At 38.9% G+C, this 13,856-nt stretch overlaps 1 protein-coding gene across 2 annotated transcripts; it reads left to right on the top strand.

The window, feature by feature from the left end:
* The first annotated feature begins 150 nt into the window (after positions 1 to 150).
* On the top strand, positions 151 to 12,778 carry CRELD2 (cysteine rich with EGF like domains 2). 2 transcript variants are annotated; one of them, XM_051795949.1, is made up of 10 exons: positions 153 to 437; positions 1,400 to 1,482; positions 2,377 to 2,487; positions 4,958 to 5,049; positions 6,072 to 6,248; positions 7,467 to 7,565; positions 9,079 to 9,156; positions 9,962 to 10,057; positions 10,918 to 11,058; positions 12,190 to 12,778. In XM_051795949.1, the coding sequence occupies exons 1-10, from the start codon at positions 255 to 257 to the stop codon at positions 12,246 to 12,248; spliced, it is 1,119 nt and encodes a 372-aa protein (XP_051651909.1). In that variant the 5' UTR covers positions 153 to 254; the 3' UTR covers positions 12,249 to 12,778. The 2 variants fall into 2 exon arrangements, with proteins under 2 accessions (XP_051651910.1, XP_051651909.1); XM_051795950.1 differs by lacking the exon at positions 10,918 to 11,058 and having other exon boundaries at positions 151 to 437.
* Positions 12,779 to 13,856: the final 1,078 nt, after the last annotated feature.

The raw sequence follows: 13,856 nt of genomic DNA, 5'->3' as shown, positions 1-13,856 counted from the left end.
CACCGCTCCCTCAGACGGCTCGGCCGCGCCCCCCGCTCGGCTCGCCTGGCACGCGGGGCGCTCCCATTGGCCCGGAGCGTGGCGGGCGCTGATTGGACCACGTTCCTCTGCTCCCGCCAGCTCCACCAACGAGCGCACGCGGCCGGGGGGCGCGTGCGGCTGACGCGGAAATCTGAATGGGGCTCGCGCGGCGGCGCTGAGGGGGCTCGGCTGGGGCCGCCCCGCTGCGCGTCCCGGGCTACCGAGCCCTCGCCATGGGGCCCGGCTCCTCTGCTCACCCGGGCCCTGCGCCGCGCCCGGCCCGCGCCGCCTTGGCCGTGCTGCTCTGCGCCGCCCTGCTGCTGCTGCTGCTGCTGCCGCCGCCCGCCCGCGGCGCCGGCGAGCGGCGGCGCCTGGCGTGCTCCACCTGCCGGGGCATCGTGGACAGGTTCAACCAGGTGGGCGGCGGGGCCGAGCGGGGGTGGTCGGGCGGCCCCGCCGTGGGACAGGGGGCCTGCGGAGGCCCCACCCCGAAGGGCAGCGCCGGTCCCTGCCCGGGCCGGCTCTGCGCCGAGGGCCGCGCTCCGGGAGCGCCTCCGCCGGGGCCGCGTCCCTGGCAGTGCCTGTGCGAGTGGCGGGGCCGCGGCGGGTCCTGCTCCGGCAGCTGTCGCGGTGCTGAAGCGGGCGGGTGGCAGAGCTCCTTCAGCTCTGCAGCCCAAAGTGTTTTGGTGTTGGCCGTGCTCAGGTGGAGCGTGTCCGGCTTTGCGGGGATTGCTGATGGAAAACACCATCACCAACCTGTTGTCACCTGCAGCAGCCCTGCCTGTGACAGAGGGCATTCGGCGTGGGCAACGAAGGGCTGCTGCGCCTTGTGACAGGTGCTTGATGCTGTCGGTACGCGCATATCGGGTGCTGCGGGCTCGATGGGTCACTTCAGCTGCGGAGATTTTTTGTGCGAGTTGTGATTTGGTGGCACTGGCTGTGGCTGGGGACAGTTGTGTGATCGCCCTGTTGTACCGCTGGGCGTTCAAGTTACAACACGGCGCAGACTGGGCTAAGCGTTATCAAAGCTGGATGAAGTAGCGGTCCTGTTCAGCTGATTATAATAAAGTTTCTGAGAACTTAAAGGAGAAGGGTATAAAGTTTCATACTTGTATGGGGTTTTTTGTAAATCAAGACTGTATCAAGGCCTTGTTTATGCATTAGGAAAATTAAATCATGTTACATTGTAACATACACTTTCTCACTTCTCATCTTGTCCTTGGCTGTTTCTTTCACTTAGCAATTTGATCAGCAGCTTCAGAGCTTTGCTGAAGTTTCTACATGGTGCTTTTCACAATTTTTATGTAAGCACTTATTATTGTCCTTAATTTTTGTTAAAAACAAACCTTACGTAGTTTTTGGTGCTTTTTATTTGTAGGGTTTAGCAGATACAGCTAAAAAGAACTTTGGTGGTGGAAACACTGCTTGGGAAGAGAAGACGCTGTCAAAGTATGAGTCCAGGTAAGCTGTCTTAGTACTTCTCATTCAGCTACGTTTTGTGTCCACTGTATGAAATGTCACTGTACAAGTGTTTGTCTGGAACTTAAATACTGAACTAAAGTTTTGCTTGACCAAGCCTTAAATTCTTCATTACTAAACTGTTACATTACATTGTAATGTAAAGATTACAGTAAAGACTGAAACCTCTTATTAATGCCTTTATTTGTCTTGTTTCTAAAAACAACAAAAGTTAATTCTGCCACTGGTCATAGTAGTTTTTTTCTATTTACTCATTAAAGTCCTAAAAAAGTAACCCTAAATAATGGTCACTAGTTTATTGATAATCATAAAAGGTGCAGAGTACTGCAGTACTTGTTTTAGAATTAAAGCAGTATCTCCACCCTAGAGTTGTCACTATTTCAGTGCCAAACAGAAAACAGCTTACTATACTCTTATATATATATGTATATTTATATCTATGTTTGATTACAGAGCAAAGTAATCTGATGTCTTTCTCCTAAATTTCAAATTCATTTTTTATCTTAGTTGGAGCATTGAGATGTTACTGTGAGCTTCATGGGCTTCTATCAAATATTAACAATACATGAAATTTATTGTTGAACATAAGGGAAGAGTACTGCACTCCAGTTTTCTGGGAAGCTAAAAATCTATCAAAGCTACAATCTGCAGGCATAATAAATGCAAGTAAGCCACGAGAGCCTCGTGGTCATTCTTCTGTTTTCTTTTTTGATTGAAGTAATGTTCTTTATTTTGGTATTTACTGTGTTTTGGAACTAAATCAGAACACACCATAAACAGATGAAATTTTCTAGGCTGAAGTCTGACTGCTCTGTCATGGCTTGAATTGTGTTGAATGTTTAATTTAAACTTAGGGCTTTCCTTCTCTGTTTGTAGTGAAATTCGTCTTGTAGAAATCATAGAGAATCTGTGCGATAGTAGTAACTTTGAATGCAACAACATGGTAGAAGAACATGAAGAACATATAGAGAAATGGTGGTTCAAATTGTAAGTATAATTTTTTTGGTAGAGATCTCTGTGTGAATAAGCTATCTAAGAGGATTAACTACTAACATAATCTTGTGCCTGAACAATAGCAATATGGGTAATTCTTCGTTATTCATCAAGAGTTGGCGTTGGGTACAGCTGGGTTCAAGTGACTTTTGGTATCATGTACTGCTGCACTGTGTTCTTTTTGATTTTCAATTCCAGCAGTGTTGCACCAAAACATCCAGTCTCACTTCTCATACAGTGTGTACTCATTTGCCAGTGGGGTGTCAAGGCAAACTAACTTTGGAAAACTGTGAGATTTAGTCCCTTATTTGTTTCCCTTTGTCATAAAACTGCAACTCTTTGGTTCTTGTGGAGTTTTTGTTTATTTGCTTTTTTTCCCCTGAAACTGTTTTGTTCTTCTGGCAATCAAAAGAATAGTTGATGCTAATCAGTGTAGAAGTCGAATCTCTTGAAAGTGGTAGAGTTGCAGCTAACTTTTCTATCTGCCTTTTAAGCTAACCAGTGATTTCTGTTGCAACAGAAATCTGTTATAAGCTTTTCATATACCAGTCTAAAATATAATTAGTGCAAGGATGGCAGTGTAGCATTTAGATCTTTAATATCTGTTTTTTTATTTCCGTAATCATGTTTCTTCTAAGTATTTTTTCACTAATTTAGACTGTCAGCATTCCCAATTAGCTAAAATTCAGCAGGGTGAACTGCCATTATAACGTTTCGTAACTGGATAAGGCTTTTTAATAATCCACTTTCTTCCTAAAGAATACTTTATCCTTTTACCTAACTATACAGGATTGTGTATACGTTAACATGTCACTTGAAGGGAATAGAATAGAATAGCAGAGCACAGAATAGAATATTTCAGTTGGAAGGAACCTTCAGTGATCAACTAGTCCAACTGCCTGACACTTCAGGGCTGACCAAAAGTTAAAGCATATTATGAAGGACATTGTCCAAACATCTCTAAACACTGACAGACTTGGAGCATTGACCTCCTCTCTAGGAAGCCTCTTCCAGTGTTTGAGCATTTTCTTGGTAAGAAATGCTTCCTAATGTCCAGTCTAAACCTCCCCTGGTGCAACTGTGAACAATTCACGTGTGTCCTGTCACTAGGTACAAGAGATGAGAGATCAGGACCTCCTTCTCCACTTCCCCTCAGTAAGATGCAGAGAGCAATGAGCCTTCCAGAAACGTAAGCTATGCAACCCAAAGTCTTGAATTTGGCTTAAATTTGCAGAACTGAAAGAAACTGGTCTTATACTAGAAAACTTGACAAAGTAGACTTCCTAAAATAAACAAAACCATTCATAAAATTGGGGTTTGGTAAGTTTCTGTATTTAATAGGCCTTTTGAGTGTAATTTATTATTTTATTTTGCTCTTTAACCTGCAGATGTTTCTGTGGTAGTTTCCAAAAGACAATTTCTTTGTCCATAAATGCCTTAGGTCTTTTTTTCACAAGTTGTTATTTAAAGGGTGGTCGGTCACTGGAACACGTTCCTCACAGCACCAAGCCTGTCAGAGTTCAGGAATCATCTGGAGGACACTCTGTCATATGATTTAGTGTTAGGAAGTCCTGCAAGGAACAGGGAGTTGAACTTGATGACCCTTATGTGTCCCTTCTGAGATATTCTATGGTATTCAGTAAATTTACTTTTCAGGGTCTGAGCCTTAGAGTTGATATGGATAGATGTAATAGCTTACAAAGAGAAGCTGTACATGCCTTGGGAGTTGCTGAATACTCTTGTTAGACTACAGAATATCTATATCTTTTCTTAAAAAGTTTTTGAGACTTCAGCATCAACAATACTGAGATGTATGAATTGTCATTCAGAACCCTAGTAGTCCTCATAATTGCTTGCCAAATTATATCTAATGATTTCACTGTTAACTGGGGGAGTATGCTAGTTCTCAAGTAGCACATAACTAACTTCTTAATATTAAAAAAAGAATCCTTCTAAAATAATATTTGATTAATGCTAAAAAAGAGGAGAAGTTTTAACCCTGTCATCAAGTTGCCAATACTTTGAGCAAATGTTAGTATCTGTCCTGGGTTATCTTCTGTATAGTTGAGATAAAGGCACAGCATTTATCTTTAAGAGAAGACATAAATAATACACTGTAAAGTGTATATAAACCTTCCCTAAAAGTAAGGTGTTAATAAGTTGTGTATGTATGAAGATGAATTGATTTTATTTGTTGCTCCTATTTCACATTTTTCTTAAATATAAACTATAAAACTTGGGTAGAGTTTGTTAATTGTGTTGTAGCTTAACAGGTAAATGTTCAAGTTGAAGGACTTCTTCTAGAAATTGGTTCTTGAAATAGGATCATCTTCAGAAGAAGTAGGTTTCTAATCTGTCATGTGGAATAGATTTCTCTCCTTTGTTGTGCTGGGTCAGTTGTGCGAGTTGGCCTTTAAAGAATCTTTGTTCTTTTTGTTTATAAATTAATGTCTTTCATATACAGAAAGAAGAAGTATCCTGATTTGTTTAAGTGGTTTTGCATTGAAACAATAGAAGTTTGCTGTCCTGCTGGAACTTATGGACCTGATTGCCTTGGTAATTTTTCTTCTGAAAAATTCAGTAGCAGATATTTTCTTTTTACCTATTTGCTTTAATCTTTCCTGACGTGGATAAATACATGAAGTATGATATTTTGCATGAGACACTGGCTGCTGTGTAGCGTACCTACCTGCTACCTGATAATTAAGTGGCTCCCTTGTGAATATCCTGCCTGAATAAAAGTCTTCTGGGCATGAAGTAATGTACAAAGCTGTCAAGGGTACCAAGATGTGCAGAATCCATCTCATCTGATGCTTACATCCACACCTGACCCATCCTTAAAGACTCTCTGTGGCATCAAGTCTGTTGTTTAGGTGGCTTTTCAGAAGCTTCATAGACAAGAATCCTTTTTCAGTTTCAAGAGTAAAACAGCCAAGACACTGTTGGGGAATTAAATTAAGAAATTTGCATCTGAGGATCAGTTAAAAAGGCAATGAGAGAAATGGGGTAAAAGTAGGTGGGAAATGAAAATGAGGTCTTTGCAAAAGTGATAAAAGAGATATTTTGGCCTCTGAAGCTTGGATAATTCATAAATCTCTAAAACCTTGCATGGCGTTAAGAGATTAACTTTGGCCTCTTATGTATTGTTAAAAATTAAGTGCCCATTCCCTATATTGATCTAAATGATTTCTGGTGGGTTTTTACCATTGAGATATCAGGCTTCTCAGAGATCCAGAAAAAGGAAAGATTCCAACTTTATCCAAGAAGCTAGGAAAATAAAAGTTCTAAGCTGTGGTCTTTGCCCAAAATTAAATTGATAACTGAACTTTCCTGGAGACGGGTTTGAGTTTCTCTTATACTTAAGTATATTACTGAACATTCCCTTGTTGCAAACCTTTTGGTTATTCTCAAGGGTAGAAAAGACTTTGGAAATTATATCTTTGTTTAGTGTGACTCTTTTTTATTAATTTTCACTTTTTACTCTGTATGAAGAGAGAGTGACTTCAGGTGCTTGTGTCTGAGAATAGGATGTTATTTCCTTTAACATCTCATTTAAAAGTATTTTTGATCCTTTTTAGCTTGTCGTGGTGGATCAGAAAGACCTTGCCATGGAAATGGCCACTGTGATGGTGATGGTACCCGAGGTGGAGATGGCTCATGTAGCTGTAACAAGGAGTACACAGGAGAATTTTGTTTGGACTGTTCCAGTGGTTACTTCAGTACCTTGAGAAATGAGACGCATTCTGTTTGTACAGGTAATGGAGCCTTAACACATACTTATATCTTTGTGTTACTTCTTCAGTTTTTGTAAAGAAAACTAGAAACAGTTTAAACTAACAAATGTAGAAACAAAACATAGTTTGGTCACTCAGCTTTAAGCATAAATGACATGTCAGTCACTTTGGTGGAATTCTAAGGTTTTGCTAAGTTACAATTCCAGGCTGCCCTTGAGGTTTGTTTTGTTTTCTGCTTTAATTTAAGAAGTGGAATTCATATGTAGCTTTGTCCCTCTCCTTCCCACATACTGCTAAAGTCTTGAGCTGAAATTATTGCATGCTGGTCTGCTTAGAAAGCTAGGTTTTCCTCAGGTCTCAAATAAACTTAACTGGAATAAATGGGCATGGAAACAGCTGATCTGTACTGTAGACTACTTAGATTCCAGTTAGGTATGTCTAAGATTAATTTTGAAACAAAGTCAGGTCACAGGAGTAAACTTTTGCAATTGGTCAGATTTTGAACTGTTTTTACACCACTGGATGAGATTCTGCAACAACCTACATCTTGATCCTGGGGTCTGATAAGATTGTTTTTCAACACTCTATATTGTGTTTTTCTTTTTTTAATCTGGCTGTGTAGTAATTCTTCTGTATGACTTGTTTTATATTATGATATATAACATGCATATGTTATATATGGTGTGTTTATATATGTGTGTAATATATATATAAAGTGCATATGCAGCTGAATTTCTAGTTTATTTCCTTCTGAAGCTCTTCAGAGTGATATCACTTCACACGTTGCTCTCATAGCTGGTTGCAAATGAAGTAGTGTGAGGATTTGTTAGGTAGAACTGCAAAGTCTGATATTTAAACTGGTGTCCCATCCCTGAGGGGCTGAGCAAAGTTTACTTACTTGATCTCCTCTTCCCAAATATTTTGGAAATTGGACCTGCCACTTCTAGTCACTAGAGTGGTGCTCTTCTCAGTGTGAAGATGACTGTAATTGCCAGGTTTGGCTTCCAGGAGCTTTTGGGGGCATTTGAGGCTTTTGCAGTTGTTTTGGTAGGATAGAGCTGCATGTTTATAAATTAAATCTTGACTTTATGGAGATGCCATCTTGTGAATGGGAGTTTCAAGCTCTTAAAATATAATAGCTTTCAGTGAATTCTAAATAAATTTGTTTGAGAGTTTGTGTGCCAAATTTTGTCTTGGAATCTCTCAACAAAGCTCAAGTTGTAATTTCTCTACTCTCAGCCTGCCACACTGCCTGTAAAACTTGTACTGGTCCAAGTAACAAGGACTGCCAAGACTGTAAAGAAGGCTGGATTAAAGATGAAGATGGAGCTTGTGTGGGTGAGTAATGCTTGGCAGACTTCAAACAGGTTTTGTAACAATGGCTGGTGATATTAGATGACATCACTTTGAGTTTTACTGTATTTTATAGAAGAGCTCTGTCAGTTTAGATTTCTACAAGTTTTGTAGTCTCTCTCTTCCTAACTTGTTTCATGTTGCAGGAAAGCAGTATTTCCTCACCGTTGATTGCTGGTGATTTTGGTTGTCTTTATCATACTATTCACTGTAGATCTTTTTAGTTTGGTGGAATACACTTTCTTTTCAGACATGGTTTTTCCTGATGTTTAAATGCTAAACAGTGCCCTGCACTTGACTTAAGCTATTTTGTCAACTACTGGAAGATTCCTGTAAACTTACCTGCATACTTTGTAGTAATTGCACAATTGCCTTGACATTTATTGTCATAAATGCTCAACCCTAATGGAGTTCAAACATTTCACTAAAAGCTATGCATGCTAACTTTTCCTATTATCAGAGAAAAATACCAGGAGGCATCAAGCTCAGTGCTTCCATTAATCTCTTACCTGTTTCTGCCTTAGCATTTAATTTGGTTTGTGAGGAGATAAGAATGAAACACTTCAGGAAAAAAGCAAATACTAAAAATGTTCCCAATGCAGGAGTGCACTAGGGGAGAGTAACACATTCTGTTTAACTGGTTGAATTTGACCCATTAAAGATCCTTAGCATAATGCCTGGAAACAGTATCTTAGAAATTATATGAACACTGCTTCCTCTTCAGAGTGTCAGTGAGATCTGGGCTTGGAATTACAGCTCCTGCAATGCCTGCTTAGGCAACTATTGAAACATTCCAAGAGCGTTTTTATGATGCTTTAGTATTGTCTCCATACAGCTCTTTTATTCCAAATTATCATTGCCACTAATCAAGTATAACTCAATTGAGTAATCACTAGGAATGATAGGATCAGTAGCAGCAACAGGATGAGAGTGACAGCAAGGGGACTGAAATAGCCTTTCTTTGTCTGATTTTTTTTAATTAAATATTGTTGTGCCCTTTCCTCGAAATCACAAGACTAGCACATTTTAATTTTCCAGCAGAAGGTTTCACTTGGCCGGTCCTAACCGTAACCTGGTTTGCTCCAGTTTGCTTTGTATAGTAAACTAAGAGGTGTATATGTGTGTATTTTTATAAGTTTTCTAGTGCTTAAAATAGCTTGGTAATATAGGAGTAGGGGAGAGAACAGCATTCCAGAACAGTAGTGTGTCTGCTTGTTTGTTATGATATTTGCATAAAAAGCATAAAGCATGACTTGAAAATGACTGACTTGAAAATTGCAAGGATTGCAGGTATTATGGAAGTTTATTTAATTTGAGCTCTTGAATTTCTAATACATCAGTGTCATCACAAAACATCTTCTAAGGATCAGTTTTGATTTTTTTTTAATGTAGTTTTAAGCTGAACAAAACAGTGTATGTTACTGTGCAACTTCTGTGTCTAACATGTTGCATATCTGATCCCAAACTCTTAGGTAACTTGTCACTTTTTATCTTTCAGATTTAGATGAGTGTGCTACTTCTCCTTGCAAAGATCACCAGTATTGTTTGAACACAGATGGATCTTTCTCATGCAAAGGTTTCTTTTTAATCTGCTGTTGTATTTTACTGATTAGAATCCTAATCTAATGCTAGAGGTAATGCTAGAAAAGGCATGATGCCAGGCATTTGGTACAGTGTAGTCTGGTTCTGACTGGGCATGGGGAGGATGAGGCTTTAGACCTGTTGTATGATGAAAGCAAGAGATTTCTGGTTATTCCTACTCTGCTCTTGTGAGACCTCCTTGAGTACTGCATCCAGCTCTGGGGCCTCCAACATAAGTAAGGCATGGACCTGCTTGAGTGGGTCCAGAGGATGTGACCATGGAGACTTTGATGAAGGAACTGGAGCACCTCTCCTATGAAGACAGACTGAGAGAGCTGGGATTGTTCAGCCTGGAGAAGAGAAGGCTCCAGGGAGACCTCATAGCAGCCTTTTAGTACCTAAAGGGGCCTACAATAAAGGTGGAGAGGGACTTTTTACAAAGGCATGTAATGGACAGAAGAAGGGGGAATGGCTTCAAACTGAATGAGAGTAGGTTTAGATTAGATACTAGGAAGAAATTCTTTGCTGTGAGGGTAGTGGGGAAGCGAACCAGAGAAGCTGTGAATGCTCCATCCCTGGAAGTGTTCAAGGACAGGTTGGATGAATCTCTGAGTAACCTGGTCTAGTGAAAGGTGTCTCTTCCCATGACAGCAGGGTTAGAACTAGATGATCTTTTAAGGTCAACTTCCAGCCCAAACCATTCTATGATTCCTTGTGTGGGTAAGCTGTCTGGCTTTAAGGGTGGTATTTTAAACCTCAGACACATAATTTTTCTAATTCATAAAATATTTTGCCCTTAGGATGTGATGCCAGCTGTGTAGGTTGCACGGGAGAAGGTTCTGACAAATGTAAGACCTGTGCATCTGGATATGTGAAGGAAGATGAAAAGTGCACAGGTTGGTGGATTTAGCAGTACATGGTAGACCACTGGTTAGCTCACTCTTGGTTAGCCATGCTGAGGAGCAGATAAGTATGTTCATGTTTGTGTGCTTCTATTTCCAAGCCTGTCAGAATGAACCTAGTCGTTCTGGTGTTGGCTGCAAAGACATTCGTAATAACTTTCTGTATATTACTGAGCTAATATGCTTGACAAGGCTTAAAATGAACCACTTGTACAAGGGAACAAAGTATTATATAGCATGTTTGGGAAACAGCCATGTGAGTATCTTTTCAGTCATCTACCATGTCATCAGGTGTGTGCATCTCTATTCATTTTGTGACAGAAAGGCTGGAACACAGTGTGGATTCTGCTGCCTTTCTGTTAATCTGTTAATGTCCAAGTTCAAATGATATTAATTCATAGTGAATTATAACGTGACATTAGACTTTCTCTGTGGGGAAGAGCAGAACATATGCATAATCTTAAGTAGCTATTAACTATGATGATGTAGTATTTACAGGTTCTGTTCCCTTTAGCTATACTTTGATGGCATAAATAGAAAATGACTGTGGGGGAAATGTTCAGAAGATTAAGAGGAATTGCTTAATTGTGACGAATGTAATTGCTTAGTACATTTCCCCACACAGAGACCTGCAAAACAAAAAAAACCCCAGTACTGTCTGAATTACTTTGAAACACAGTCTAAAGCATGAAGAATAGGATTATTTTAACAGAAGTTAAATCTGTTGCAGCAGATTTAACACTGCTCCTCAGTGTTTTTTGTATTTGAATAGAATTTTGTTTTATATGACTGAACATGATTAAGTTTTATAACAAAACAGCAGTGAACTCTTTCTTTCCCTATTCTATCTCTAGATATAGATGAATGTAACCTTCCTGAAAAGGTCTGCATGAAAGAGAATCAGGACTGTGTTAATACATCAGGTAGTTACAAGTGTGTATGTTCAAAAGGGTTTGAAGATAAGGATGGCACATGTGTTCAGACTGTAAAACCAGGCAAGTAGCTTTTCATGACAATTTTTTTAAAAATATGCCACATTGACAACGTGGAGTTCTATTTGAGTCTAAGGGTCTAGTTGCTTATAACCTCCTCTGTATAATTTCTCACCATCCTACAGCTGTGGTCTCTCAATAGGGAACTGTTTAGCTTGACATAAACTATACCTTCAGTCAAGAAATTCAATTTTTTTCTAGGATCTATTGACACATTACAGACAGTGTTACATTCATAAATGTTTCATTACTCCATCTAGGCCACTGGAATTATTTTGCAATAACTGTTGTAGAAGAATAGATGAGAGACACTGAATTTCATACCTTTATTTTCTTTTTATTTCTTAGCTTGTTTGGTTATTTTGTCCCCTCATTCCATCCCCAAGACTGCTTATTGCTCTTGTACTAATAAGTTGTACTAATAAGTTGTAAAGATCTGTGTTGTGTTGCTACTCAAGGCCACTTGGTTCATGCCTTATACTCAAGGCCACTTAGTTCATGCCTTATACTTTCAGTACTCACTGTTATTAGTCCTTTAAAATCAGTTATGTGCTTCTCCAGTGCAGATATTCAGGATATCAGTTACTGTGTTTTCAACGTGGCCTGATATTTTATAAGACTAAATTAAAATGAAAAGTTGACTTTTGGCTTAGTTTTTTTTTCTTAGTTTTTATACTTTTCCCAATATAATAAAATCACTCTGCTTTTTTAAAAGCTGTTTTAATATCTGAATGGAGCAGTTTGTACTATAGAAAACAGCTCTGAGTAAGACTTGCCTTATTTTTTCAAATACCAGAACTACTTCTGATGGGTCATGTGGAAAGGAGAAAATTCACTGTGAAAAGCTGAAAACAAAAGATTAGAATAGAAATATCTGTGCTGATTTTTTTCCCTTTCTCTAACAGTATAATACTGGTTTATTTGAAATATTTTGTTTGCATCTGGTAAAAAAAAAAAGAAAGTAAGCTTAGACTAGGAGGATGGTGCAAGTAGCTCTTCTGTATGGCTTGAAATTGCTTCTCTGGTCTTGATAAACAAGTTTTGGGTTTCTCTTAAAAAAAATCCCAATGTCAAAAATCATATGGTATAATTAATAGTAGATTTATATTCTAATTGTGATATTTATCTTCACAGGAGAGGAAGTAGAGAGTGAAAAAACTGAGCCTTCACATACTGGACATGATGACTTATGATCTTCATTCAGAACCAAAAGACATTCCTATCTAAATTTTTAAATTATTGGACTAAGCCTCTCCTAGCTGACATACTGTGGAAATGGTATTAAATATGCAGGTTGCCATTAAGATTTTTTTTAAATGGTGATAACCTGCTCTTTAAGCTGCATTTCTTTATTCTTAAATCCCACTTTTTATATAATTCTTCAAGAACAACACTTAGATGGGTTAGTATAAAATTTGAATGAACATAACATTGTACCCAGCAAATGTAAACAATTTACAGGCTTCTTGTTCTAGAGCCTACTGAAAACTGTTATCTTTTGGAAGAATTGAGTTGCACTTCATAATTCAAGGAAAATTTAGACTTAAGTTTGATGTTTCTAATAATGAGAAATATTTCTGTAACTGAAATACAGCTGTCAAAGGGAATCTCTTTGCAGGGGAAGCACTGTTCCCTTAAACAAAATAGAATGCCTAATATTGCATTCAATAAAAATTTATTTTGTTGGAATGTGCCTTAAAATTTTTAAGGTGTTAATACCGTACTGTGTTGTCATGTATGTTTTTCTTTTAAATCAGTGAAAAAAAGGAAAACCAACCCCAAACAAAACCAAACAACCCTCACAAAAACAAAACCCCAGAAACTTGTAAACTGTATTTCTCAGTTCAGCACTGAATTCCAGCACTCAGTTGGAATGTATATGGAAAAAAAAAAGAAAAAGAAAACCCCAACAACATCCCCCTCTCATACACACTCCTCTAAAGGAAGAATTATGTCAAACTTTGCTTTTCAAAGGCAGGTAGGCAAGTCTTTCTGCCAGAAGTTGCCTTAACTATGTAAACTAGTTTATGCAGTGATGAAAAGCAGGTTTGGCTAACACCTGCACTCAGTGGCTCACAGTTGCTATGTGAATACTCTCTAAAATTGATGAATAGATGACTTTCACTACAGTCTACTGCTATGTAGACTGTATGGTCTTTTGCAAACCAAGCATACTACAATCAGTTTATCATCTTGTCTCTTGTGCCATTTCAGTGGGAAAGCTTATAAGAATAGCATAAACACAGTTTGCTATGTGTTGTCTCTAAGGTTAAAGACAAGTATAAAAGCTAAAATGGGTATATTCTGTAGGACTCTCACAGCTGTAAATAAGGTAAGGACCATCCAGGTTCAATGTTTAAAGATCTGGTGGAAGTGAGTAAAGCTTAGAATACACTGTGGTGGTGGATACAGGGAGTACAAAGAGGGCTTGTAGAATACAGCTAAAAAGAGCATAGCTTAGGTTTGGCCATGAAGACATTATAAACAGTACCCTGAGGTAAAGGGAAATGAAAAGGCTATAATTAGGATTGACCTGTTGAGCAGTGAAGGCCAGACACCTCTATTCTTCTGAAGACTTCTTTGTTTAGACTAAGTCACAGTTCAGTTTGTGAACACTGCATGTAGGATTTGTATGTGCAATAGATACTTATGTGAATATTTTACAGAAAAGGATTCTGTTGAATTCTTGCATTAAAACCTGTCTAAGCTGATATTGTGTGTGGTAGTCTAAATACCTGGTCATATTAAAGTATCTGTTACAGCTTTCTGTAAGTCAGTTGCCTTCAGCTGTTTTATCTAGA

This window comes from Manacus candei, unplaced genomic scaffold (assembly GCF_025592945.1).
Source record: "Manacus candei isolate 608988 ecotype Guabito, Panama unplaced genomic scaffold, ASM2559294v1 h1tg000043l, whole genome shotgun sequence".
NCBI classification, from domain to species: Eukaryota; Metazoa; Chordata; class Aves; order Passeriformes; family Pipridae; genus Manacus; species Manacus candei.
The sequence above is the reverse complement of the archived record's forward strand: the minus strand, read 5'-3'. Positions and strand labels throughout refer to the sequence as shown.